This window comes from Chenopodium quinoa, unplaced genomic scaffold (assembly GCF_001683475.1).
Source record: "Chenopodium quinoa cultivar QQ74 unplaced genomic scaffold, ASM168347v1, whole genome shotgun sequence".
Lineage (NCBI taxonomy): Eukaryota > Viridiplantae > Streptophyta > Magnoliopsida > Caryophyllales > Amaranthaceae > Chenopodium > Chenopodium quinoa.
The window spans coordinates 2,290,100-2,315,717 of record NW_018742815.1 but is presented as its reverse complement, the minus strand read 5'-3'; the positions used below and the strand labels follow the sequence as shown (position 1 = coordinate 2,315,717).

The following is a 25,618-nucleotide window of genomic DNA, read 5'->3' as shown; positions in this document are numbered from 1 at the left end:
GTCGCGAAACAAAAGAGTCCAACACCAATCCAAAAAAAGTTTTTCTTATAGATTATGCTTTGGAAAACTTGTCTCAGAAGTGTGGGTCTTTGAATAGTTTGTTATCTTCATTACCCGAAGGTTAAACTATTAAGGTTAAGGCTGATGCTTGGACCTTTAGTTATGAAGACAGTAAGAACATCATTATCAAACGTGAAGATGTCAATCAACTTCTCATAGGAGCTTGGCTGAATATTTCAGTTTTGCAAGTTTTTATGATGTAAGATATTCAAATTTCACTCTTCCCATATACTTATTTATTACCATTTATAATGTTATTACATGATATATATGTAGGGCCTTGAGTGACTTACTCGATACGGAGGAAGTGGCTTCCATTGGATTCATGTGTCCGGAAATGATTTTAGAAACCGATTTGCATAGTGATGCTGATCGTATCCTACTATACATGATACATGTGATGGAAAAACAAAAATCTAAGCAGTTCATCTTATGCCCATACCATGAAAAGTATAAACTTTGAACTTGTATTTATTTGAACTTTGCAAATTGTTGATATTATTTACTCTCTTACAAATGTGTGTCTAATTTATTATGTAGGAATCATTGGGTTCTTTTGGTCTTATGCATGGCTAAGCGTGAAGTCATCATCTTTGATTCTTTGAGGCAGAAGCGAAATTTAGCAATTAAGTTTGCAATGACAAAGTAAGTCTAGTTTGTTATTAATGTCATGATTTTATGTGTGTAAGGGTAATATATATGTTATTTGTTTCAAATGTGTAGTGCTTTTCGAAGTTTTAAGGCATTAAGTGGACAATCTAGGGGAAGTAAATTGACATGGCATTTGGGACAGGTTACCTTAATTTCTTACCGTAACTTTTAGTTTCTTAATAATTGAAGTATAGCAATTTAATTCAACTTACAAATATATTACATGTAGTGTCCTCAACAATTGGGTGGACGTGAGTGTGGCTACTACGTCATGCGTTATATGTACGAAATACTTGAACATCACCATAGCAGTGAAGATCTTATTCAGGTATGAGTTGTCAAATATTTCATTTTTGTTTGATAAATACAATTTGATGTTAGCTACAATCTTGAATTAAAACTTTCCTCTTGTATATTTGTTGTGTTGATAGGATTTTTCAAGAACTACACCGTACACCGAGGAGGAGATAAATGAGATCCGAGATATTTGGGCAGAGTATTTTATATGTAATGTTGAACTTTAGATATACCACTTAGCGCATGTTTGACTCTTGTTTTGGATTATAGGCTTGAAATGAAGTAATTTGGTTAATTGGTGTTGGGATGATGAGTATAATGTCTATGATATTGAGATGTAAATTATTGGACAGGTTGTTAATATAATGCCGTCATTCCCAATTTTATGGGTAGGCCAAATTACAAAGGAGACTCTGCCGAAATTTACATTTGCATTATTCAATAATATTGCATTTTAATTTCAATTATATTAGCGTTAGCATATTACTTTATACCTAGGAAAACAGGTACTACAAACATATACAAGGCAATTATTATATTATAATTAAAAAAAAAATTCACCTCATTTGAGTCACTCATTAAACAAACAAGTGACGCAAATACAGCAGTTTTGTATTGTCTACACAGTCATTTGCGTCACTCCTATATAAACAAGTGACGCAAATAACAAAAAATAAGTTTATTGGAAGAGTCATTTGCGTCGCTTGTTTATGAAGGAGCGACGCAAATAACAAAAAAAGTTTATCTGAAGAGTCATTTGCATCGCTTGTTTATAAAGGGGCGACGCAAATGACTAAAAATAAGTTTATCAGAAAAGTCATTTGCGTCGCTCTTTTATAAAGGAGTGACGCAAATAACAAAAAATAAGTTTATCTGAAGAGTTATTTGCGTCGCTCCTTTATAAAAGAGTGACGCAAATAACAAAAAATAAGTTTGTCAGAAGAGTCATTTGCGTCGCTTATTTATAAAGGAGCGACGCAAATGACAAAAAATAAGTTTATCAAAAAAGTCATTTGCGTCGCTTGTTTATAAAGGAGCGACGCAAATGACTCTTATTTGCGTCGCGCCTAGGAGCGACGCAAATGACTTAAAAGTCATTTGCGTCGCGAGCAGTTGCGTCGCTCATAGAAGCGACGCAAATACACTATAAATGAGCGACGCAAATAAGCCTTTTTCTACTAGTGATGATTCGTCGTGAAAGGTACTCATCACTGGGTTTGGTTTTGGGGAGACACAAATGGGTGTCTACACGAGATAATAACACTTTTTGCATATTATGCAAGAAAAATGGCCATAATACAAGAGATTGTCGGTACAAATGCAAAAGATGTACACGACACTCTCATTTTGAAAAAAATTGTTATTTTCGGCAAAAAGAAGAGGTCAACTTCACTGAAAATAATGATCAACTATTTTATACCTGTCTAAATGCTCAAGAAGAGAAAAATGACATATGGTATATAGATAGTGGTTGTTCCAACCACAAGACCGGAAATAAAAATTTCTTTGTAACTCTTGATGAAAATATAAAATCACAAATTACTCTTGGTGATGGGAGTAATCAAGAAGTTTCCGGAAAGGGAAGAATTGTTGTTAAAACAAAAAATGGCTCTTCTAAATTCATCCCCGACGTTTTTTATGTTCCTGGGCTGGTACAAAATTTACTAAGTGTGGGCCAATTAGTCCAAAAGGGCTATATGGTGAAATTTTATAATAATCAATGCCACATATATGACAAGAAAAAGGGGCAATTAATCACTACCTCTAAAATGGCTCCAAATAAAATATTTTCACTTAAAATGCAATTGGAGTCAAACATTGCCCTAAGCACAACAGTGGATGAGTCCACCTTGTGGCATTTGAGATTCGGGCATTTAAATTTTGACAGTTTAAAACTGTTAAAAAATAGAGAAATGGTGATTGGGCTACCACCAATCACTAATGAAAAGAAAATTTGCGAGGGTTGTATCTATGGCAAAATGCATAGATCACCATTTCCAACTTCATCTTGGAGGGCTAGAGCTCCATTAGAGCTTGTCCATGCTGATATATGGGGTCCTACCAAGAATCCGTCTCTTGGCGGAAAAAGATACTTTCTGTTGATTGTTGATGATTTTCACGCATGATGTGGGTATATTTCTTGGAGAAAAAATCAGAAGTGATAGATATTATATTTACGATAATATTTGTCGCAGATTAGGATAATTTTGTATATATTCTGTTATACTTCGTATCCTTATAAAAATAGGAGTACGACTCTTGTAAACCTCTATAAATATTAATCAATGGTACACACTCCAACTTGAGGAGTTTTTCCCGAAATCTAACATGGTATCACAGTCAAGGTTTTAGATTCCAATTTGTTTTATTTTTTTCCTCCAATTCTTTTGGTTTTTTTTTTTTTTTTTTACGTTTTTGGGACCTTAGCTTCCGCATTCCTCTTTGGTTAATTAACCACAATTCTTTATAGCCTGGTTCTTCCACTTTGTTTTTTTGTTTATTTTTCTATTGTTAGCATTTGACTTTGGAAATCAGTGCTCATAATCGTCTTTTTTTACCAAGGCAGCCATGACTAAGGACAGTGACCACCCACCACCGCCTCCACCTCCTCCATCAATGGAGTTTCATCCGGCTCTCTCCGTCAATAACATCAAAAATGCTATTCCTTTGATTCTTGATCGGGAAAAGGTGCAATATTCTAGTTGGGTGGAATTGTTCGAAGTTCATTGCCATGCTTTTAACGTTCTTGATCATATCGATCCGAACACTCCAAGACCATCTGATATTTCTGAGTCTTTGTGGCAGCGTCTCGACTCCATTGATAAACAATGGATATATGGCACTATTTCAGTTGATCTCTTGGAAACCGTCTTATGTCGTGGAGACTCTGCTCAAAAAATCTGGAATAAGTTGAAAGCTCTATTTCAAGATAACAAGAACACGAGAGCTGTTTACCTTGAAAACCAATTTAATTCCCTTCACTTGTCTAATTTTTCAGACGTTTCTTCTTACTGTCAGCAGCTAAAGAACTTGAAGGATCAATTGGCCGCGGTGGACCAGCCGGTGTTGGAGCAGAAACTTGTTATTCGTCTCGTATCGGGGCTTGTTAACACAAATTACGATACGGTAGCAACAATTATCAAGAAAACGGACCCATTACCCACGTTCGAATCTGCAAGGTCTCGTCTCCTTCTTGAGGAGACAAGATGTTCTAACGACCAAGGCAATCAGACGGATTTTGTGGCACAACAATCTGCTCCCGCCACCACCAATTCAGGTGCATCATCCAATTCCCAGCCTTCACAACAGAAGCGACCAGGCGGGGGTATCTCCGGCAAGGGCGGTGGTCCTGGCCGAGGTCGCGACAACTCAGGCAAAGAGGGCAAAGGACGTGGCAGGGGGCGTGACTCCAACTAGCAGCAACAAAGTCTTCAACAACAAGCCCCTCAATGGGGTCAATCGAATTCTTGGGTCCAACAACCTCAACAATTCCATTGGGCCCCTGCCCCATTCCCATATCCTCAACAGCAGGCCCAAAGTCATCCAAGACCCAATTTTCAGCCTCCAAGGGCCGCATACGTAGCCCAATACCCGCCACGGCAATATCAAGCTTCATATCCCACTTCTCAAGCTCAAAATTACGGGCCGCTCATGACTCCAACCGAGTTAGGGAATTCTTTTGCCACAATGAGCCTACCACAAGACAACTCTTGGTACGTGGACTCAGGCGCGACATCTCATATGACCAACAATTCAGGTACTCTCATGCCCTTGTTTAATTTGAGCACCAATAATCATATTTTAGTTGGTAATGATAGTCGTATTCCAGGAACAGGTTATGGGCACACCATTTTTCCTTACCCAAAGCCCCCCTTAGCACTCCGTGATGTTCTTTTAGCACCTCAAATTGTCAAAAATCTTATCTCTGTGCGTAAATTCACCTCTGATAATTCTGTTTCAATTGAATTTGATCCTTTTGGTTTTTCTGTGAAGGATCTACGTACGGGGAAGGTAATAACGAGATGCAATAGCTCAGGAGACCTATATTCAGTAACCAATAACACTAGCCCATCCACCTGTCTTGCAACATCACTCACTGTTGCCACCTCACCCTCTTGGCATGATCGTCTTGGGCATCCCGGGAATTCAACTTTAAGCTTTCTTAGGTCTAGAAATTTAATTTCATGTAATAAGGAGCATGACTCTATTTTTTTTGTTTCTTGTTAATTAGGAAAACATGTTCGATTACCGTTTCATAATTCCAATAGTACTACTTCTACTGCTTTGGAAATTATTCATGCTGACTTGTCGACTTCACCTATTCGTAGTTATCAAGGTCACAAATATTATTTAGTACTATTGGATGACTTTACCCATTTTGTGTGGACTATTCCGTTAAAATTCAAATCACAAGCCTTTCAATATTTTTTGAATTTTAGAGCTTATGTTGCCACTCAGTTTGAACGACCAATTAAATCCTTTCAAAGTGACCATGGTAGGGAATTTGATAATGATCCTTTTAAACTATTTTGTATCACTCATGGTTTAGTTTTCCGTTTTTCTCGTCCACACACTTCATCTCAAAATGGGAAGGCCGAACGCATGAATCGAACCTTAAATAACATCTCTCGTACTCTACTTATTCATGCTTCAATTCCCCCTCCCTATTGGGTAGATTCTCTAGAAACGACAACCTATCTTCTTAACATTGTGCCAACCAAAACTCTTGCCAATGGGACTCCCGCTTATGCTTTGTTTCGTAAAACTCCGTCTTATGATCATTTGCGAGTCTTTGGTTGTCTTTGTTTTCCTAATTTATCGGCTACGGCCCCTCACAAGTTGACTCTTAGGTCCACTCCTTGTGTTTTCTTAGGATATCCAGCCAACCATAGAGGTTATAAATGTCTAGACCTTTCCACACAAAAAATAATTATTTCCCGTCATGTCACATTTGACGAGACTCAATTTTCGTTTTATAGTCTAAGTCAATTTAAAAAATCTGACTACTCCTTTCTTAAGGATACGGAGCCAAGTCCTTTAATTTCTCCATTATGGCGTCAAGCTCAAGCCCCAACTCCCCACACAAATCGGCCCACTCCGCAGGGTACCTGCGGCCCAGACTCCACACACACGGCCTACCCGCGGACTGATCTGCTTCCCTCACCAAACCAGACCAATCCGCCACCTAGCAGCCCACTAATACACCCCACTTCTCCCCTGCGCACAAATCAACCCAATTCCACTAACCTTCCTTTTGGGCCCACCTCGCCAAATCAGCCCACTTCCTCTAATTCTTTAAATTCACCCATCCAACCCATCACTCAAACTACATGCAATTCCTCATACACGCCCCCACCATTGAGGGGCATTATGCCCATTCGGCCCACTCACCCCCCACCACCTTCCCCTCGTGTTACTCGTAATCAACACGAAATTTTTAAACCAAACCCAAAATATCACCAAGCTAATATGACCATCCCTTCACATAAATCACCGCTCCCTAAGACATATAAAAATGCTCTTAATGACCCTAACTGGAATGCGGTGATGCAAGATGAATTTGATGCTCTTATTAAAACAGGGACTTGAGATTTGGTACCTAGGCCTGCGGGGGTGAATATTGTTAATTGTATGTGGTTATTTAAGCACAAGTACAAGTCTAATGGTGACCTTGAAAGGCACAAAACTTGTCTTGTTTGTGATGGCAGGTCGCAAGAAGTTGGTGTAGATTGTGAGGAGACTTTCAGTCCTGTAGTTAAACCGGCCACTATTCGCACTGTTCTTAGCTTAGCTTTGGCTAAAAAGTGGTCGATTCATCAATTAGATGTCAAAAATGCCTTTTTACATGGTGATCTTCAGGAAACTGTTTATATGCATCAACCTCCGGGTTTTGTTGATCGGAGAACACCCTCTTATGTGTGTCGGCTTCGTAAGGCTCTATATGGTTTGAAACAAGCTCCTCGAGCTTGGTACCAGCAGTTTGCGAATTTTTTGGTCGGATTGGGTTTTGTCATTGCTAAAAGTGACAACTCTCTTTTTACCTTTCGACAGGGTAATGATATGGCATATTTGCTTCTTTATGTTGATGATATTATATTAGCTACCTCTTCTGACAGGTTGCGCGAGGGGATCATATCTCAGTTGAAAATTGAGTTCCCTATGTCTGATTTGGGCCCTCTGAGTTATTTTTTAGGGATTGCAGTGACCCGGACTCCTTCTTATTTGCTACTCTCACAGGAAAAGTACGCACATGAGATTTTAGAGCGTGCAGGTATGGGCTCTTGTAAACCTGCAGCTACTCCAGTTGACACTAAGTCTAAACTTAGTGCAGTTGCAGGACCATCTTTTAGGGATCCTACCCTGTATCGCAGTTTAGCAGGTGCTCTTCAGTACCTCACTTTCACAAGGCCAGATATTGCCTATGCGGTACAACAGGTGTGTCTATTTATGCATGATCCTCGGGAACCTCATTATGAGGCATTGAAACGCATTCAGCGTTATGTTCAGGGTACTATTGATCATGGTTTACATTTATATCCGACTGCTTCTCATCGTTTGATTACTTACACTGACGCTGACTGGGGAGGTTGTCCCGACACCCGTCGTTCCACATCGGGTTATTGCTGTTTTATTGGGGACAACCTCGTTTCCTGGTCATCTAAGCGTTAACATACTCTATCTAAATCGAGTGCAGAAGCGGAAAATCGAGGTGTCGCAAATGTTGTCTCTGAGGCATGTTGGCTTCGTAATCTTTTATTGGAGTTACATTGCCCCCTTCGACATGCTACTATTGTTTATTGTGATAATGTCAGTGCTATCTACCTTTCTGGCAACCCGGTCCAACACCAACGCACCAAGCATGTAGAGATGGATATTCATTTTTTTCGAGAAAAGGTAGCTTTGGGGTAGGTACGGGTTCTCCATGTTCCTTCGAGATATCAGTTTGCAGACATTTTCACGAAAGGCTTGTCACGAGAATTATTTTTGGAGTTTAGATCCAGTCTTAGCGTACGACCTCCTCCCGCTACGACTGCGGGGGTGTGATAGACATTATATTTACGATAATATTTGTCGCAAATTAGGAAAATTTTGTATATATTCTGATATACTTCGTATCCTTATCAAAATAGGAGTACGACTCTTGTAAACCTCTATAAATATTAATCAATGGTACACACTCCAACTTGAGGAGTTTTTCCCGAAGTCTAACAAGAAGCATTATCCCACTTCATGCAATTTAAAGCCTTCATAGAAAAACAAAGTGGGCATTCAATAAAGGTTCTAAGAACCGATCGTGGGGGAGAATTCACAAGCAATGAATTCAACAAATTCTGTAAAGAGCACGGCATCAAAAAGGAGCTCACGGTGAGACGCTCACCAAAACAAAATGGTGTCGCAGAAAGGAGAAACAGGACAATTGCTGAAATGGCTCGCTCGGAGTATGATGCAAGGAAAAAATCTGCCTAAACATTTTTGGGCAGAAGCTGTCCGCCCAGCTATTTACATCCTGAACAGGTCTCCCACGAAAGAAATAAGAAGCATGACGCCTTACGAAGCTTGGCACAAACGAAAGCCAAGAGTCGAGCACCTCAAAGTTTTCGGGTGCATTGCATATGCCCCCGTCCCGAAGGAGAATCGGGATAAACTAGATGGAAAAGGAGAAAAATGTATCTTCATTGGATACAGTGACGAGTCAAAAGGATGTCGTCTAATCAGCCCGAATCCAAGGAGTTAATCATCTCCAGAGATGTCCTATTCAACGAAGGAGCACAATGGCAATGGAACGAGAGCAATCCAGAAGTTCAAGATCTAGAAGTTCCTGTAGTAGTCATTCCATCTTCAAGCCCAGATGTAGGTGAAGGCCCAAGCAGTCCAAGGTCAACACCAAGTAGCCCAAGATCACCGCAGAGCAGCCCAAGGTCACCATCAAGCTCAAGCACAACGCCAGAATCAAGTCCAACACAAGAAGTTCGACGACACAACGACCCAGGCGTCTTCCAGCCTACTTGGATAAATATCAGTACAATCATGCTATCATGGCCCTCATCGCCAGCGAACCACAAGGCTTCCAAGAGGCAGCACAAGAAGAAAAATGGATCGACGCTATGAATGAAGAAATCAAGATGATCGAGAAGAACCGCACATGGGAGCTTGTTGAAAAGCCTCGAGACAAAGAAATAATAGGCCTCAAATGGGTCTACAACATCAAGTACAATGAAGATGGCTCCATTCAAAAATACAAGGCTCGCCTAGTTGCAAAAGGCTATTTACAACAACCTGGAGTTGATTTCAGTGAGACATATGCTCCAATTGTTCGAATGGAGACGATCAGGTCAGTCCTTGCACTCGCAGCTCAACTTAAATTACAAGTTTTTTAATTAGATGTCAAATCTGCTTTTCTTAATGGCGAGCTAAAAGAAGAAGTGTATGTTGAGCAACCGCATGGATACATCATCGAAGGCAAGGAAGAAAAGGTGTATCGCCTTCGAAAGGCCCTATATGGGCTCAAGCAGGCTCCTCGTGCATGGAATAGCAATATTAATGGCTATCTTATTCAAAATGGGTTTATAAAAAGCCCAAGTGAGCCATCACTCTACATCAAGGCCCAAGGGCCACATGATTTTCTCATCTTATGCCTTTATGTAGATGATCTTATCTACATGGGCACTAACTCAAAAATGATCGAAGACTTCAAAAAGGCAATGATGTCAGAATATGAGATGACCGACCTTGGAGCTATGAAATACTTCCTTGGCATGCAAGTAAAGCAAAGTACAGGAAGAATTTTTCTCTCACAAGAGAAATATGTTAAAGATATGCTCAAAAATTTCAACATGAGAGATTGCAAGCCAATGGCGACACCAAGGGCTACGAATGAGAAGCTCTCCAAATATTATGGAAAGGAGAACGTAGATGCATTGCTCTATCGCAGCATGGTCATATCTCTAATCTATCTCACAAACACAAGGCCCGACATAGTACATGCAGTCAGCATTGTCTCTAGGTTCATGAGTGAACCTAGCAAGACAAATCTTGCAACAGTAAAGAGGATTCTCAGGTATTTCGAAGGGACGAAGAGCCATGGAATAATGTACGAGTCCGAGATCGACTACAAGCTCACAGGCTACACAGACAGCGACTGGGCGGGCTAGAAGCATTGATGATCGAAGAAGTACGAGTGGATACGTGTTCCAGATAGGATTGAAGTCCGTCTCCTGGTCATCAAAGAAACAGGCAACGGTGGCACTATCATCATCAGAAGCGGAATACATATCGGCCACAAGCGCAACATGTGAAGCAGTCTGGCTAAGGAGAATTCTTCAAGATCTACGGCAAGACACCGAAGATCCAACAACCATCCACTGTGACAATATTTCAGCTATTGCCATGACAAGGAATCCAGTCTTTCATAGTCGCACGAAGCATATCGAGATACGACATCACTTTATTCGAGAACTGGTCGAGAAACGGGAGATCGAGCTACAATTTTGCAAGACGGGAGAGCAACTCGCAGATATTTTCACTAAGGCACTACCAACAGATAAGTTCCTCCATTTTCGAAGACAACTCGGTATTCAAGATTTTTCTGATTAAGGGGGAGTGTTAAAAAAGATAATCTAGAAAATTCTTGAAGCAACTAGTTATTAGATATTTTGTAATGTTCTAGAATAGGCATATGAAAATATCTAAGGAAAAATCAAAGCCTAGAAGAAAGTCCTAAATAAGTCACTAGAAAAATCTAGAGTAGAGGAGATGTATATGGCGGTGGAAATAACCGACATACACTCACTATAAATAGGAGTAAGTGTAGACATGCAATGTAATTAACCCATGCAATATAAACACATTATCATTGACTTCAATACTTCATTTCCAATTCACCAAATACTAAAACCAATAACTCACTACTACTTCCGTTAAATATTTCTAACACTATTCTATTGCATAAGTTCTGGAACATTATTGTCCAAACGACCATATAAACAGAAGAGATCGAGAACATAATCGAACCAATCTAATAAATGAATGCTAGTGCGACGAACTTTGATTATCAAGAACATCAAGCTCAACATGTCCTGACTTAACTTTTAAGGGGCTAACTCATTACAACCATAAACTTGTCTCAATATAGTTTTAAAAGACTTGTTTAGCTGAATTTGCTACTCATCATATTACCGTAATTGATATTAAATGTTAATTTCATCTTTGCAAACATAATTAATGTTTGGGTCCAATTTAGTCCAATTGGGCTTAGGCATTAAATGATCCAATTAAAAGCCCAAGGTCAAGGTTCATCTCTCCAATTGTGCTAAAGTCAAAGATCAGTCCTCAAGGAAAGCCAATTGGGCTAAGGCCCAACTTCTCCATGTATGCAGAGGTATAAAAGCCATCAATATTACATTTGTACATTCATTCAAGCAAAGCCTCAAGCAATTAATTCTCTTGCATAGTGTTCTCTTTCTACGCACTGTACTGACTTTAGCATCGGAGGGGCCTTCCTCGGCAACACCCCCGAGGCTAGTTTACGTGTGTTTACTGTGCAGGAAACCTTCGGCCCAACATTACTTGGATCGAATCTAGTCTTCTCCACTTCATCGGACCTTCGACAAGGTCCCATTGTTTTCACCCGAAACAATTTGGCGCCGTCTGTGGGGAGGACTTTCAAAAATCTTTAAGCCAAATTTCTAACCAAGATCATCTTGCAATTATCTTAGTAGCAATGGCTAAGAACCGCAAGAGCAAAGGCCTCCGTCAAGGAGCAGGCGAAAAGCCTAAAACCCCTACACCATCACCCTCGCCGGACCGGAACTCTCCCAAGGGTGCCAGCTCGGGGGGAGGATCATACAGGGAGGATTCCCTTTCTCCCGTAATTCATAACTCTCATCATAGGCCGAGTCACTCTCGGTCTAGCAGGGGTGAGTCCGATCATAGGACACATTCAGTGCCCCAAAGCCAGCCATCGACTGTGCGCTCTCATTCCCATACTCGGCCGAGGACCCCTTTGACGGGGCCCAGCTCAGAGGAGGTGGCAAGAGCGCTGGCAGTGCTCATGGAGGCAATGAGGGCACAAAATATGCCACCACCTCGTGATCGAACTCCTCCGCATACCCGGCATCAACGGAGGAAGCTAGACCATGATGGTGGGAAGCTTCCTTCCTTCCGGGAACTGGAAGAGTGGGAAGAGGATACCTGGAAAACTGAAAAAGAGAGGAAAAAGAACCCTCAATTTTTCAAAGGATCCTCATCCTTCCGACCAGAAACGCATAAAAGCAGCAGCTCAGCTTCTCGGCCAGAATCTACTCACCGAGAACAACCTGAGACTGTTCGCCGAAGCGTCCTCGACCGACTTGGCGGCAAGGAACCGAGCGTGCACAGTCGCCTCTCGTTCCCTGCGGCCGAGGCCCAGGCTTCCCAGTCAGGGACGAAAACCACTCCTACCTCTCTAAGAGGGCGGAGCGCGGTCCCTTCGGCCAGGAACAAGGGCAAGGCCGTTATGCTACCCGCCAGTTCTCCATTCGAGCAATGGATACTGGAAGAGCACGTGCCCACGGTTAAAATACCGTCGCACATCACATATGACGGGACCTCGGATCCGAAGGACCACGTGGCCTCGTATGAGACTCATATGCATCTTTGCCCCAGATCCGAAGCGACTTGGTGCAAATATTTCCCAACCACTCTCAAGGGGGTCGCACAAGCCTGGATCTCCAAGGGAGTAAAGCAAGGCTCCATAACAGGGTGGGATGATCTGTCCTCCAAGTTTAGGAGCAAGTTTTCCACGGCAAACCGCCGAGAGAAGACTACTGCAGAACTCATGAGTCTGCAACAGGGGGAAACCGAAAGCCTCCGAGACTATCTGACCCGTTTTAGTAACGAGTCATCCAGCGTCTCTCAGCTGGACCAGGGGCTAGCCGTTTTTTGCAATGCAGAATGGCCTTCAGCCCGGGAAGTTCCTAGACTTCATGGTCATGCATACCCCGCAGACCTTGGAGGAAGCTCTGAATGCCTCGGATAAGTTCATCCGAGCCGAAGAATGGAACAAAGCGAAAACCCAACCTCAATTCGGGGGAGGGAAATAAAGACAAATACCCTTGTCTGAAGGCCAAGGCCATAAGGCAAAGGGAAAGTCAAAGGCCTCGGAGCAATCTTCGGCCAGCGACCCAAAGAAGGAAAAATCTGCCTCATACACAGGCAGATACGAGTCCTACACACCGCTCTCTCTTCCACGCGCCAAAATTTACAGCGTGACGATGGAGGAGCAGAGTTACCGAAAGCCGAGACCACTCCCAGAGTGGTATCAGCGAAAAAATAAAAATCAGTGGTGCGAGTTCCACGAATCTCCGGGACACAACACTGAGGAGTGTATCCAACTGAAGGACCAGATAGAGGACATGGTCCGGAAGGGATACTTGAAAAAATACATCGCGGATCACCGCGAGAAAAAAGAGTCCGAGAAGTCAGCAAAGGACTCTCGGCAAGACCTCGACTTCCCCCGGAAGAACAGTAAAAAGCCGGAGGGGAAATTCTCTCCGATCAATGTTATCTCGGGAGGAATATGCTCTCGGAGGGAGCACAAGCGACACCTTAGGGCTTTGACTCACCAGGTGAACAACGCTGACATTCAGTCTCCCCAATCGTCAGTGCTGAACATGACGTTCACAGCCGCCGACTGCCGAGGGATAACGTTCCCTCACGAGGATCCGTTGGTGATCATCGCCACGGTGGCCAACCACGACGTCAGTAAGGTCCTTGTTGACGGTGGCAGCGGAGCAAACATTATGTTCCGAAAGGCCTACAATCAAATCAAGCTGAAGCCCAAGCACCTTACGCCGGTACCCTACCCGGTATCCGGGTTCAACGGGGCTTCAACTTATCCAGATGGGAAGGTGACACTTCCTATCACCATCGGCTGCGATGAGGCAGCCAGGAACGTCATGATTGAATTTTTGGTCATTGACGCTCCTTCAGTGTACAACGTGATTTTGGGGAGACCCATAATTCATGAGATCCAAGGGGTCGTCTCAACTTATCATCAGCTGATGATTTACGTCTCAGACGCTGGCTTCCCCGAAAGGATACAGGGCAACCAAAAGGACGCCCGAAGGTACAACTACCTCAAGCCATCCAGTAGTCGCCCAGATGACGACAAGGATGAGGAGGAGAAAGAAAAAGAAAGAGAGCCAAGCACAAAAAAGCCGAAAGGCCTAAGTGCTTCGGCCCAAGGATCTGTACCCAGAGGTAAAGGGCCCGAAAGGGAAAAGGCTAGCTCTTCAGCTGAACAGCAAGACTCAGAGAGCCAGCCGAAGAACAAAAAGACTGGGACACCTGCTGACATAGGCAGCAGGCCAGATTATGAAGAGTCCAGTCCATCAGCAATGGACATGGACCAACAGACTGAAACAGTTGAGTTGGCCGAAGGAGACGTTGAGAAATGTGTAACAATCGGGATGGACCTTGATCCGAACACCCGTTGTGAACTTATTCAGCTCCTTCGGGACAACAGAGATGTGTTTGCTTTCTCGGCAGCTGATATGCCCGGGATAAGTCCAGACCTCATCTCCCATAAGCTTAATGTTGACCCAACGTGTCGACCAATTAAGCAAAAGAAGCGGAATTACTCCGCTAATAAGAACCAAGACATCGCAGCCGAGGTCAAAAAATTGCTGGAGGCAGGCTTCATCGAACCTTGCCAATATCCAGAATGGCTGGCAAATGTGGTGATGGTTCAGAAGGCCAATGGTACCTGGAGGATGTGCGTTGACTTCACGGACCTAAATAAGGCTTGTCCGAAGGATTTCTATCCCTTGCCGAGGATCGATCAGCTAGTCGATTCGACAAGTGGCCATGCCTTGCTTAGTTTCATGGACGCATTCTCGGGGTATCATCAGATCTTCATGCACCCCGACGATCGAGCAAAGACAGCATTTGTCACGAACGCTGAGGTGTACAATTACAAAATGATGCCCTTCGGATTGAAAAATGCGGGGGCAACCTATCAAAGGCTGGTGGATCAAGTTTTTGCCGATCAAAAGGGCCGAAACATGGAAGTCTATGTCGACGATTCGATCGTCAAAAGCAAAAAACCTGAGGACCATGTTAAGGACCTGGCTGAAACTTTCGCCACCTTAAGAAAGCATCAAATAAAGCTGAATCCGAAGAAGTGTGTCTTCGGCGTGAAGTCAGGGAAATTCCTTGGGTTCATAGTCAGCAAAAGGGGGATTGATGCCAATCCCTCCAAAGTCAAAGCAGCGCTCGACCTTCCTGAGCCGAAAACAAAGCGGGATGTTCAGCGGCTCACCGGAAGAATGGGAGCCCTCTCGAGGTTCATTTCCAGAGCTTCGGATAAGGGGTTACCTTTCTTCAAAGCCCTGAAACTCCCGAAAACAAAAGAGCTCGTTTGGGAGGAAGAGAAAAAAGACGCCTTTAAACAGCTTCGGGAGCATCTGGCTCAACTCCCAACGCTGGCTAGCCCAGCAGAAGGAGAAACTTTGTACCTGTATGTGGCCGTTAGCCCGGCCACCATCAGTGCAGTACTGCTGAAGGAAGAAAGTAAAAGTCAGCAACCGATCTACTTTGTCAGTCATACACTGACGGATGCCGAGACTTGCTACCCTCTACTCGATAAAGTCGCTTTCGCGGTAGTAGTAGCTGCTCGGAAGCTGAGGCCCTATTTTGTTTGCCATCAGATAGTGGTCTTAACTGATCAGCCGTTGGAAAAAGTTCTCGGCAAGGTTGAAAAATCTGGTAGGCTAGCCAAGTGGGCTTTTGAGCTCACCGAATTCAGCATCAGCTACCGTCCGAGGGCTGCCATTAAGGCTCAAGCTCTAGCGGATTTCTTGGCTGAATGCTCATACCAAGAAGCGCTAGACAATGAAAAGAAAGTCTGGACCGTGTTTACGGATGGATCTTCCACCGAAAACGGTTCGGGGGCAGGAGTAGTGATAACTTCTCCCGAAGGCAAATCCTTTGAGTATGCACTAAAATTTTCTTTTAAGGCCTCGAACAACGAAGCCGAATATGAGGCAGCAATCGCCGGCCTAGAATTGTGCATCTGCTTGGAAGCCGATCATGTCTGCCTGAAAACAGACTCTCAGCTAGTTGCATATCAGATTAGCGGCAGCTACGAGGCCAAAGAGCCCTCCATGATAGCTTATCTTGCCAAGACCAAGTCAGTCATTGCAGAGCTGAAAACTTTTGAGGTTCAGCTGATCCCAAGGGGTCAGAATACTCAAGCCGATGCACTCTCCAAACTTGCCAGTTCAACTCTTACCGAGCTGAACAGATCTGTATATGTAGAAGTGCGTCGAGAGAGAAGTGTCGACGAAGCACCTGAAGTGTGCTGCGCTGACCTAGAGCCTAGTTGGATGGACCCCATCCTAGCTTTCAAGCTTCGGGGAGAAACTCCCGAAGATAAAGCTTTGGCCTCCAAGATGAAGAGAACCAGCTCAAGGTTCATTGTCTTCAGGGGGGAACTTTTGAAAAAATCCTTCTCAGCCCCATTGCTGAAATGCGTGGGACCAACAGATGCAGATTATATCCTACGGGAGATTCACCTCGGCATCTGTGGGAACCACATTGGGGGAAGGACCTTAGCCCACAAGGCATTGAGGGCTGGATATTACTGGCCCACCATGATCGCAGATGCTAAGGAGCTGGTCCGGAAATGCGAAAAATGTCAAAAATACGCTCCAGTTATCCACCAGCCAGCAAGGGATCTTCAGCCGATCCTTAATCCACTCCCGTTTGCCCAATGGGGACTGGATATACTAGGACCATTTCCAGAGGCTGTGTACCAAAAAAAATGGATGATAGTTGGTGTTGACTACTTCAGTAAATGGATCGAGGCCTAAGCAGCCTCGAACATTACAGAGCAAACTGTCAGAAAATTTATCTGGCAGAATATCATCACTCGTTTTGGCATCCCGAGAGTATTTGTCTTCGATCATGGGAGGCAATTTGATATCTTACCATTGAAGCGGTATACAGATCAGTTCGGCATCAAACTGGCATATTCAGCGGTATGCCACCCGCAAAGTAACGGACAAGCCGAAGCTGCAAATAAACAGATCCTAAATGCCCTCAAGAAGAGGGTGGAAGATCAAAAGTCCAAGTGGCTGGAGGAGCTCCCTGGAACCCTTTGGTCCCTTCGGACAACTGAAAAGAGGCAACGGGCTATTCACCTTTTGAACTGGTGTATGGTGCCGAAGCCGTTCTTCCAGTGGAAATTGGCTCTGAGAGCCTACGAGTGCACCACTTCTCGGCTGAGAATGAGCGATTGATGAGGGAATCTCTCGATTTCCTCGACGAAGTAAGAGACTCAGCCCGAGACAGAATGGCCGCTTATAAGCAGAGAATCAACAAATTTTATAACCGAAGGGTCCATGCAAGGCCTCTTAAAATTGGAGACCTTGTCCTTCGGAATGCTGCTGCAGTTCAGAAAGGCCGAATCCATGGGAAACTCTCAGCTGCATGGGAAGGGCCTTATGAAATCTGTGATGAGCTTCAGCCAGGGACATACCGACTTCGGCAGTTGGATGGAACTGAGTTGAAAAATCACTGGAACGCTTATGTACTGAAAAAATATCATGTGTAAACCCTTCGGGGCAGAACAATCTTTGTAAGTACATTTTGAACTAATGAAAGGCCTTGGAGCCGCCATTTATATAAATATTTGCAACTTTTTATCCTTTCAAAGTTTTCTCGGTTCTATCTACTCTTTAAGGGTTTTTTATTCAGCCTCGTCTGAAACCTTCGCCTTCGGGTAACTGGGTTTCAGATTGCTGACAAAACTCGTCTTTTTAAAGAACACTGGTCTTTCAGCTGAAGTCAAACTTTAGTAAGACTTGTTCTCCAAAGACATGAGTCCATGGACAATTCTGGGATATTGCCTTAACTGAGCCTTGTATCCCAGAAAGCCATTATCCGAAACATTGCCTTCAGTTGGCCCTGTGTTTCGGATATCCATTTTTCAATGATAGACAAAAAATCAAGGATAACAGCAACTGTTGGAAATTTTATTCAGCCTCGTCTGAAACCTTCGCCTTCGGGTAACTGGGTTTCTGATTGCTGGCAAACTCGTCTTTTTAAAGAACTCTAGTCTTTCAGCTGAAGTCAAACTTCAGTAAGATTTGTTCTCCAAAGGCATGAGTCCATGGACAATTCTGGGATATTGCCTATCCCAGAAAGCCATTATCCGAAGCATTGCCTTCAGTTGGCCCTGTGTTTCGAATACCCATTTTTAAGAAATAAAGAAATTGTTTATTCAGCTGAAGCCATACTTCAATTTCTGGGGGGGGGGGCAAGAAGCACTACCAGTGCAAGTTTATGTTCAGCAGAATTGAAGAAACAGTAAAGCACTCAAAAACAAAGCAGCTGAAGAAAAGAACATCAAATTAATAATTTATGCTCAGAAATTGAGCTACAAGTTCAAAAAAGTTAAGAAACTATATCGACAGCCGCCCACAAGCGGAAAATAACAACTGCCGAAATACGTACAGAAGTAAAAAAATAAACTGTTTTGTACGACAAGGCAAGCTGAAGCAAAAAACAAACAAGGCAAAAATTCAGAAAGCGGCAAGTCTAAAGTTGAGCGCATGATGAACCGCAAGATTCTGAAGACGACTGCCCGAGTTCCTATGCTTCAGCCCGAGGATACGACTGGTCAGCATTGTTGGGCTCCATGGTGGTCTCAGCCCCAGCAGCAGAAGAAGCAGGCTTTGCACTCTGCCGAGCCTCCCTTTCCCTCTGTTCAGCCTCCAACTCCATTCTCTCAGCTTCTTCTTCGGCTTCCTCAGCCTTAAGGATTTCAGCTTCGACTGGAGTTGCATACTTCATATGAGGGTCTTCGGGATCCTGGACCCATTCAGCACATTTGGACCAGTCCAACTTCGGCTCAGCATGAAGGCAGACTCTTCGGCACACTCTGAACCCGTTTCTGAAACCCATTTCATATTCTTCCTGGGTATAGACATGGACTTTGAGTAGAGCCTCAGCATCAGCCAACTTCTTCTGGGTCTCCTCCAAGTCTTCCTTGGATTTTCTTCAGCTCATCGGCGAGCTTGAAGGAGGAACCTTTTAGCTCATTCAGCTGCTGCTGAACTTGGGAAGCCTCTGTCTGGGTCTGGGCCACTTCTTCCTTTTTGGCCATCAGCTGATCCTCAGCTTCTTGGAGCTTAGCTCTCTGAGCTTCAGCAGCAGCAGCAACAGCCTTTGAGAGTTGGACATCCCTGGCTTGGAGCATCTCTTCAGCAGCCATTCTGCTAGCTTCAAGAGCTTCTAGCCGTTGCTGCACTTCAGCTTGTGCAACAGCTCCTTCCTGGATTCGGCTCTCAATGGTAGCCTTGAATTTGGAGATGTCCACTCCCATGTGCTCTTGGAGGAATTTTTCCCCTTCCATCAGTGGGGGAAAAACTTCCTTCTCCATAGCATCGCAGAAGGTTTTGAAGGCTTCAGCAGCTTTTTTCTCATATTCTTCACCCTTCTGCTGCTTCTCTTCAGCTGCTGCTTGCTTCAGCTTAGCAAGCTTTAACTCCTCTTCGGCTACCTTTTTGTCGTGCTTGGCAGCGTCTACCCTATCTTGTAGGGTATCTATCAGCTCTACAGTGAGAGTCTGATTGTGCACGAACTGAAAACAGGAGCACAAGTTAAAATAAAAAATAGAGCTGAATTTTAGAGGAGATAAAGGCAAGGAAAATCACCTGCATCATCAGCAGTTGGTTAGACCTGGCTGGGTCAGGAACTGATCTGCTGGATTCGCCCATCCCAGCAGTGGCCTTCAGCGACCAGATTCTTGCCCTATCTATTTCGGACGTGCCAGCAAAATCGCTGAAGTAGGCTGCAGCACCTTCTCGGTTCTGACCCCATATGAGGTCCCAGATGTGATCTGGGATTGGAATTCGGGGGCCGAGAAACCCATTTCTCCAGATTGCAGAGTCTGGAAGGAAGGAAAGGATGACGACGGAGCTTCTTTAACTTTGGATGGCTCAGCATCCTCCTTCTCAGAAGAGTCAATTATTATGACCTCTTCTTCTTCAGGGGTGAGGAAGAAGGCCTCAACCTCTCTTGCAATGTCTGCCGTGAAACCCTCAGCACTGGGCATCACGGCATCCTCATTCTTGTGCTCAACAGCACTCTCTTGAACTTCTTCTTGGACCCCTCCCTTAGGTTCGGGAGTTTTCTGATCCACCTCCATCTCGGGAGGTGGCAGAGGGGTCTTTGGAGGTGATTGAGGTGGTGGCCGGGGAACCCTCGGAGATCCATTGCCTTCCTCGGGTTCCCTTATTTCGACGTTGATGGTCATCGGCCTCCGCTGAAAGTCATGGGGGCCGATGATGGCCATTCTTCGGCGCCTTTTCTGAAGCGGCTGCTCGTCCATGTCTGAGTCTGAGGACTCTTCTTGTATCTGGTCTTCGGGACGAATAGGGGCTTTCCCTTCTCTGTGTCTATTACTCTCTTCAGACTGTAAAAGACAGGGGGGGAGGAAGAATGTGAGTAAAAACAAAACAACAAACAGAAATAGACAAAATTAAGTCTGAAAGCTCACCGAGGTCTTCAGCAAAGCCTCGTCTTCTTGAGCTGCCCTAGCTGCAGCTTCTTCTTCAGCAGCCCTGGAGGACCCTTCTCCTCCTTCACAAACTTCAATAACCCGTGCAACCTCTTCGGCCGTACGGGCAGCTTCAGCTTCTTCGTCCAGCAGCTGAAACCAGGGATCTCTCTTCTTCCACCAAGGCTTCTGCCTTTGATACAGAGCAACAACCTCAATTTGGAAGTGGGAAGAGTCTAGATGAACTTCTCTATGCCGCGGTTCAGTGATAGAGGGGGCCCGATCAGTTACAACTCGTTCTCGGTTGACGCCAAGACGAGCGTAGTTAATGCCGACGTTGGTCTCGTCCCGCTCTGAAAAAGAAAAGGGGAAAGGTCAGTTCAGTTAGGTTGGCATAGCATAAAAAAGCGAAGTGAGAGGAGAAAAAGAGATAATTAAAAAGCCTCGGCCCCAGCCGAAGAAGCTTACCATCCTTAAACTTTCGGCTGAGGCAGACAGCTGCTAGCATGTTCTCTTGGAAAACATAATGCGTATCGGGGAGCCAAGTCTCCGGGATATGCTGCATTCGGCCGCTGCCCCCCCGGTTCGGCAGCTTGCCGAAGATATTCTGTTGATTAAGGTTTGGATCTGGGCCGTTATCTGCGGGGGGACCTAAACTTCCCATGTCGGGATCAGGCTCAACAAGGTACCGGGGAGCGCTGAAGACGCAAGGGTGGCCCGGGTCCGTGGGTGCCCTAACCCAAATCCATTGACCTCTCCAGTCCTTGTCTGAAGAGTCGTTCGGCCACATGGTTAGGTACTGGGGCCGAGACTCAATCCGGTACCACCCAGAACCATGACTTCCGTGCCCACTTTGAATATTTGGCACTAGCCGATGAAGCTTTTTGAAGCAGTGCAGGTTCGGCACATACCTGAAGAACTTGCAGACCCATAAGTATGTCATCACCCTTCGGATGCTAGTAGGAGTTAGCTGACATAGGGAAATATTGTAATGGATCAGCAAGTCTCGGACGAATACGTCCAAAGGGAACCTCAGCCCATACTGAAGTTGTCTTGTGTACACCCCCACATACCCCGGGGGTGGACGATGGATTCTATCGGATGCCACGGGCATTCGGCACCAATACCCATCAGCTTCAAGGATGCCGTAATGCAACTCAATTTGTTCGGCAAACCGATACTGTTCGACATTCTCCACCCACCATGAGTAGGGGCGGTTCTTTATCATGGCCGAAGCTACTTCGGCATCCTCCCACTCTGAAAACCCGGGAAGGATATCCCAAAGGACAGCGGGAACTTCATCGTCCCGCCCAGAAGCGCTCGGCCCCTCCGTTCTCTGAGGAGGAGCCGAGGAAATTGGAGTCGCCCTAATCCCTTCAGCAGGGTCAGACTCTGCTCTTTGTCCATTCCAGGTCCCAATCCTGTTCCTGGGATCGGGAATTGGCCTTGCTCTTCTTGGAGCACGGGCTCTACCCCTAACTCCTCTCGCCATTGATAATTTCGAAGAAGGAAGTCGAAAAAAGGGAAGGAGTTCAAATTCGAAGAAAAATAAACTAAAATCAAAGGAATTTACCTTAATCTGAAGCGAAAGTTGCCGATTTACGAATTGGTAGTGGCGAGTCTCAGTTTCTAAGCTTTATGCTCGGGGAATTTGCGAAGTTTTGATGCGGGTTCTTGGGTTCTCTCGAGAATTATGGGTTTGTGTTGGTGAATAAGTGAGGAGAGATGACGCGCCTCTAATTATATCTCCAGAAATGGGAATACGGGGAGTCCGCGTTTCAATTTCTCTTAAATACCTCACTAAGTAACCGTTAAACACACGACCTTGCGATTAAACTGCCCATTATTCGTCCAACTTCCACAATTATCCGCCTTAACTGTTGTTATCTCATTAATTACGGTTTAATTACGGTTTAAATTCAAATTTTTGGATTAATTAAATCATTCACTTCCCTCCTTTTCTGATTAAATCAAACCCGACCCGTCATCCTTCCAAATCGGGTCTGGGGGGCAAGTTGTTTGGGTCCAATTTAGTCCAATTGGGCTTAGGCATTAAATGATCCAATTAAAAGCCCAAGGTCAAGGTTCATCTCTCCAATTGTGCTAAAGTCAAAGATCAGTCCTCAAGGCAAGCCAATTGGGCTAAGGCCCAACTTCTCCATGTATGCAGAGGTATAAAAGCCATCAATATTACATTTGTACATTCATTCAAGCAAAGCCTCAAGCAATTAATTCTCTTGCACAGTGTTCTCTTTCTACGCACTGTACTGACTTTAGCATCGGAGGGGCCTTCCTCGGCAACACCCCCGAGGCTAGTTTACGTGTGTCTACTGTGCAGGAAACCTTCGGCCCAACATTACTTGGATCGAATCTAGTCTTCTCCACTTCATCGGACCTTCGACAAGGTCCCATTGTTTTCACCCAAAACAAGTAATTTCTTAAATTCCTTAATGATTAAAATTGTTTTTTTTCAATTTTTTAAGAAGGGCAGCAACTAAATTTTTTCACAATTAAAACCCATTATTATTTTGTCTTCAAGAATCAAGAACATGTTACAAACAAAGCACTAATTATCGATAAATCCCAAAATTATTAAATCAAAACCCAAATTTCAACAATATTATCAAAAACAAAAAATGGGATTCAAGATAGCAGAGTAAATAACTGGAATTATCAAAACCCAAATTCCGACAAAATTATCAAAAAGTGGTATTCCATAATCAAGATAGATGATTAAATAATTAAATAAATATAGCTAGAATCATTGAATGAATAATAAATAATAAACCCAAAATTCAACATCATTAAGAACACAAACTCATAAATGTTACTCTATATTCAAGATAACAATTGAAAGCAATTAATTGCAAAATCTACTGAATATGATCTTTAAATAAAAGAGCAATAAAGTTACCAAAAATAGTATTGGAAGGATTAATATGAACTTGATACTTGGCAGCTTCTCCAATAAGGCGTCCAGTCGGTGTAAAGGCAACACAAGACGGCGTCATTTGATTACTAAGATCGTTTGGAACAATCTCGACTCTTCCATTTTGCCGAACTGCAACACGTGAATACGTCGTTTTGAGATCAACTCCGACTGCCGGCAACGCAATTTCATCGGGAAACTCCATGTGAACTATGAAGAAAGCAGTTTATTGAAGAATTAAATTCAAAGTCGTCGTAATTTTTGTACAAGCTTAAGAGAGCAATGGAAGTTTAAGGTCAGCTGCACTTTGTTCAATGTATTTATATTTTCAAAAACTTTTGCATGCCCCCAGTTTACAATAATTTTATTGTAGATCGAACATTTTTCGAAAAGTAACCCTTTTTACTTGTAAAAGTGACCCTTTTTTTTTACAAAAGTGACCCATATTTTCACAAAAGTGACCATTTTTTTTCCATAAAAGTGACCCTTTTTTCTTATAAAAGTGACCCTTTTTTTATACAAAAGTGACTTATGTTTTTACAAAAGTGATTTTTTTTTCACAAAAGTGACCGTTTTTTCCACAAAAGTGACCTTTTTTTTTCCACAAAAGTGACCCTTTTTTCCGCAAAAGTGTTATTTTTTTTCCACAAAAGTGACCCCTTTTTTTCCGCAACAGTGTTCTTTTTTTTTCCACAAAAGTGACCCTTTTTTTTCACAAAAGTGACTTTTTTTCCCCAAAAATAGAGTTTTAAAATCAATAAAAATAAACACAAACGCATGCAAAAGTATACTTGATTGATGTCGTATGCTTAACGAAATAATGACAATTAACTTAGCTTGTTTCTGAAATTGGGGCTTGAATTAAGAGCTTCTCCTTCTTTAGCTTGTTTCTGAAACAGAGTACCGACGCGAAATCGGGCAGAACAATTCCTTATTGAATTCTTTTACAGTTTATTCCTGCTTCAATAGAACATGAGGGGATTTTAAAATCAAGAGTTTATAATTTCTTTGGATGGATAACTATTAACTAAGGTCCTTTCTAGGCAAAAATTTGAGATGACAATCTACAAGGAACAATAGATCGGAGTTCGGCCGGATTATTGGGAGATGCTAAGGGAGTTCGACGGTGGCGCGGCAGCTGGGAGTGGTGACAGGGTTCGTGGTTTGGCGGTGGGTGTTTTTCTCGACGGTGGTCCGGCTGACTTCGGCGGTGACTCCATGACTTAGAGTTGATGAAGTTACATGTCCAGCCCGATTTACACTAATTTAGTGTAAACCAGATGTTATTAAATATTTGTGTTATATTTTAGGGGTGGAACGGTATATAAAGTTGATTTTGTTGTGTAATAAAAGGTAAATAAATTTAGTGTTATATTTATTTAAAAAAAATTAAAAATTATCTAGAGATAAGAATAAATTATATTGGTTGAAATGGTATTAAGTTAGGAATTCATGACAAAATCACGCGTCGTTCGGTGTAATTAATGTTAATTTTACTCTAATATTTGCATTTTAATTCTCTTATCTAACGCCACAGGGGCGCTCATTAGCTTTTGCCTTATCTAAAACAATTGTGAGTATTATGTAAAAGAGTTGTTTAGTCTAATCAATCTATCTATATCTATCATTAACCTATACTAAAAGCGAACCTAAATGACACTTGTCAGGATGTCATTAAAAAAATTTCCCGTCTTTTTTTTTCTTTCTTTATATTTTTTATTTTTTGCCAAATTTGAATGACTTCCAATTTTTAACCTACAATAATACTTATTTCTATTTTGACAACACATTTAATCCAATCATACTCAATTAATTTTTTTTTATTATTTTTTTTAACATATATTTTATATACAAGGAATATTTTAGTTAAAAATATAGTAACATAGATTAAAATTAAGGTATTGAAATATATCATTATCCAAGATTATTATAATATTATCAATTTTTTTCCTCCAACATAAAATTTATTTTAATTAAAAATAGAAAAAAAATATTTTGGTACCATACTTTGTATAAATCTTAAAATTATACATAATATTTATAAGAACAACCAAACAAAATTATTTTATTATATTATACTCCATTTTTTTATAAGTTATAGTTGGATTTGCACATTTGTCAAGACACAACTTTAACCA

The 25,618-nt window shown here is 42.8% G+C and overlaps 1 protein-coding gene and 1 pseudogene across 2 annotated transcripts; one reads left to right on the top strand and one right to left on the bottom strand.

Annotated features, from left to right (window-relative positions):
- The window catches only part of LOC110725709, a 45,499-nt pseudogene extending 21,749 nt beyond the window's left edge, over positions 1–23,750 (bottom strand).
- Positions 224–1,472, top strand: LOC110725720. Of its 2 annotated transcripts, XM_021905187.1 has the most exons (7): positions 224–259; positions 337–510; positions 601–705; positions 784–853; positions 941–1,039; positions 1,143–1,223; positions 1,254–1,472. In XM_021905187.1, exons 1-7 carry the CDS (start codon positions 255–257, stop codon positions 1,257–1,259), a joined length of 540 nt encoding a protein of 179 aa, XP_021760879.1. In that variant the 5' UTR covers positions 224–254; the 3' UTR covers positions 1,260–1,472. The 2 variants fall into 2 exon arrangements, with proteins under 2 accessions (XP_021760879.1, XP_021760878.1); XM_021905186.1 differs by having other exon boundaries at positions 1,143–1,472.
- Positions 23,751–25,618: the final 1,868 nt, after the last annotated feature.

What these genes read in the sequence shown, in the direction of transcription:
- LOC110725720 (XM_021905186.1), top strand. An exon ending in TTATGCCCATACCATGAAAA is followed by an intron (nt 511 to 600) that starts GTATAAACTTTG and finishes TTTATTATGTAG; the next exon opens with GAATCATTGGGTTCTTTTGG. An exon ending in TGACATGGCATTTGGGACAG is followed by an intron (nt 854 to 940) that starts GTTACCTTAATT and finishes TATTACATGTAG; the next exon opens with TGTCCTCAACAATTGGGTGG.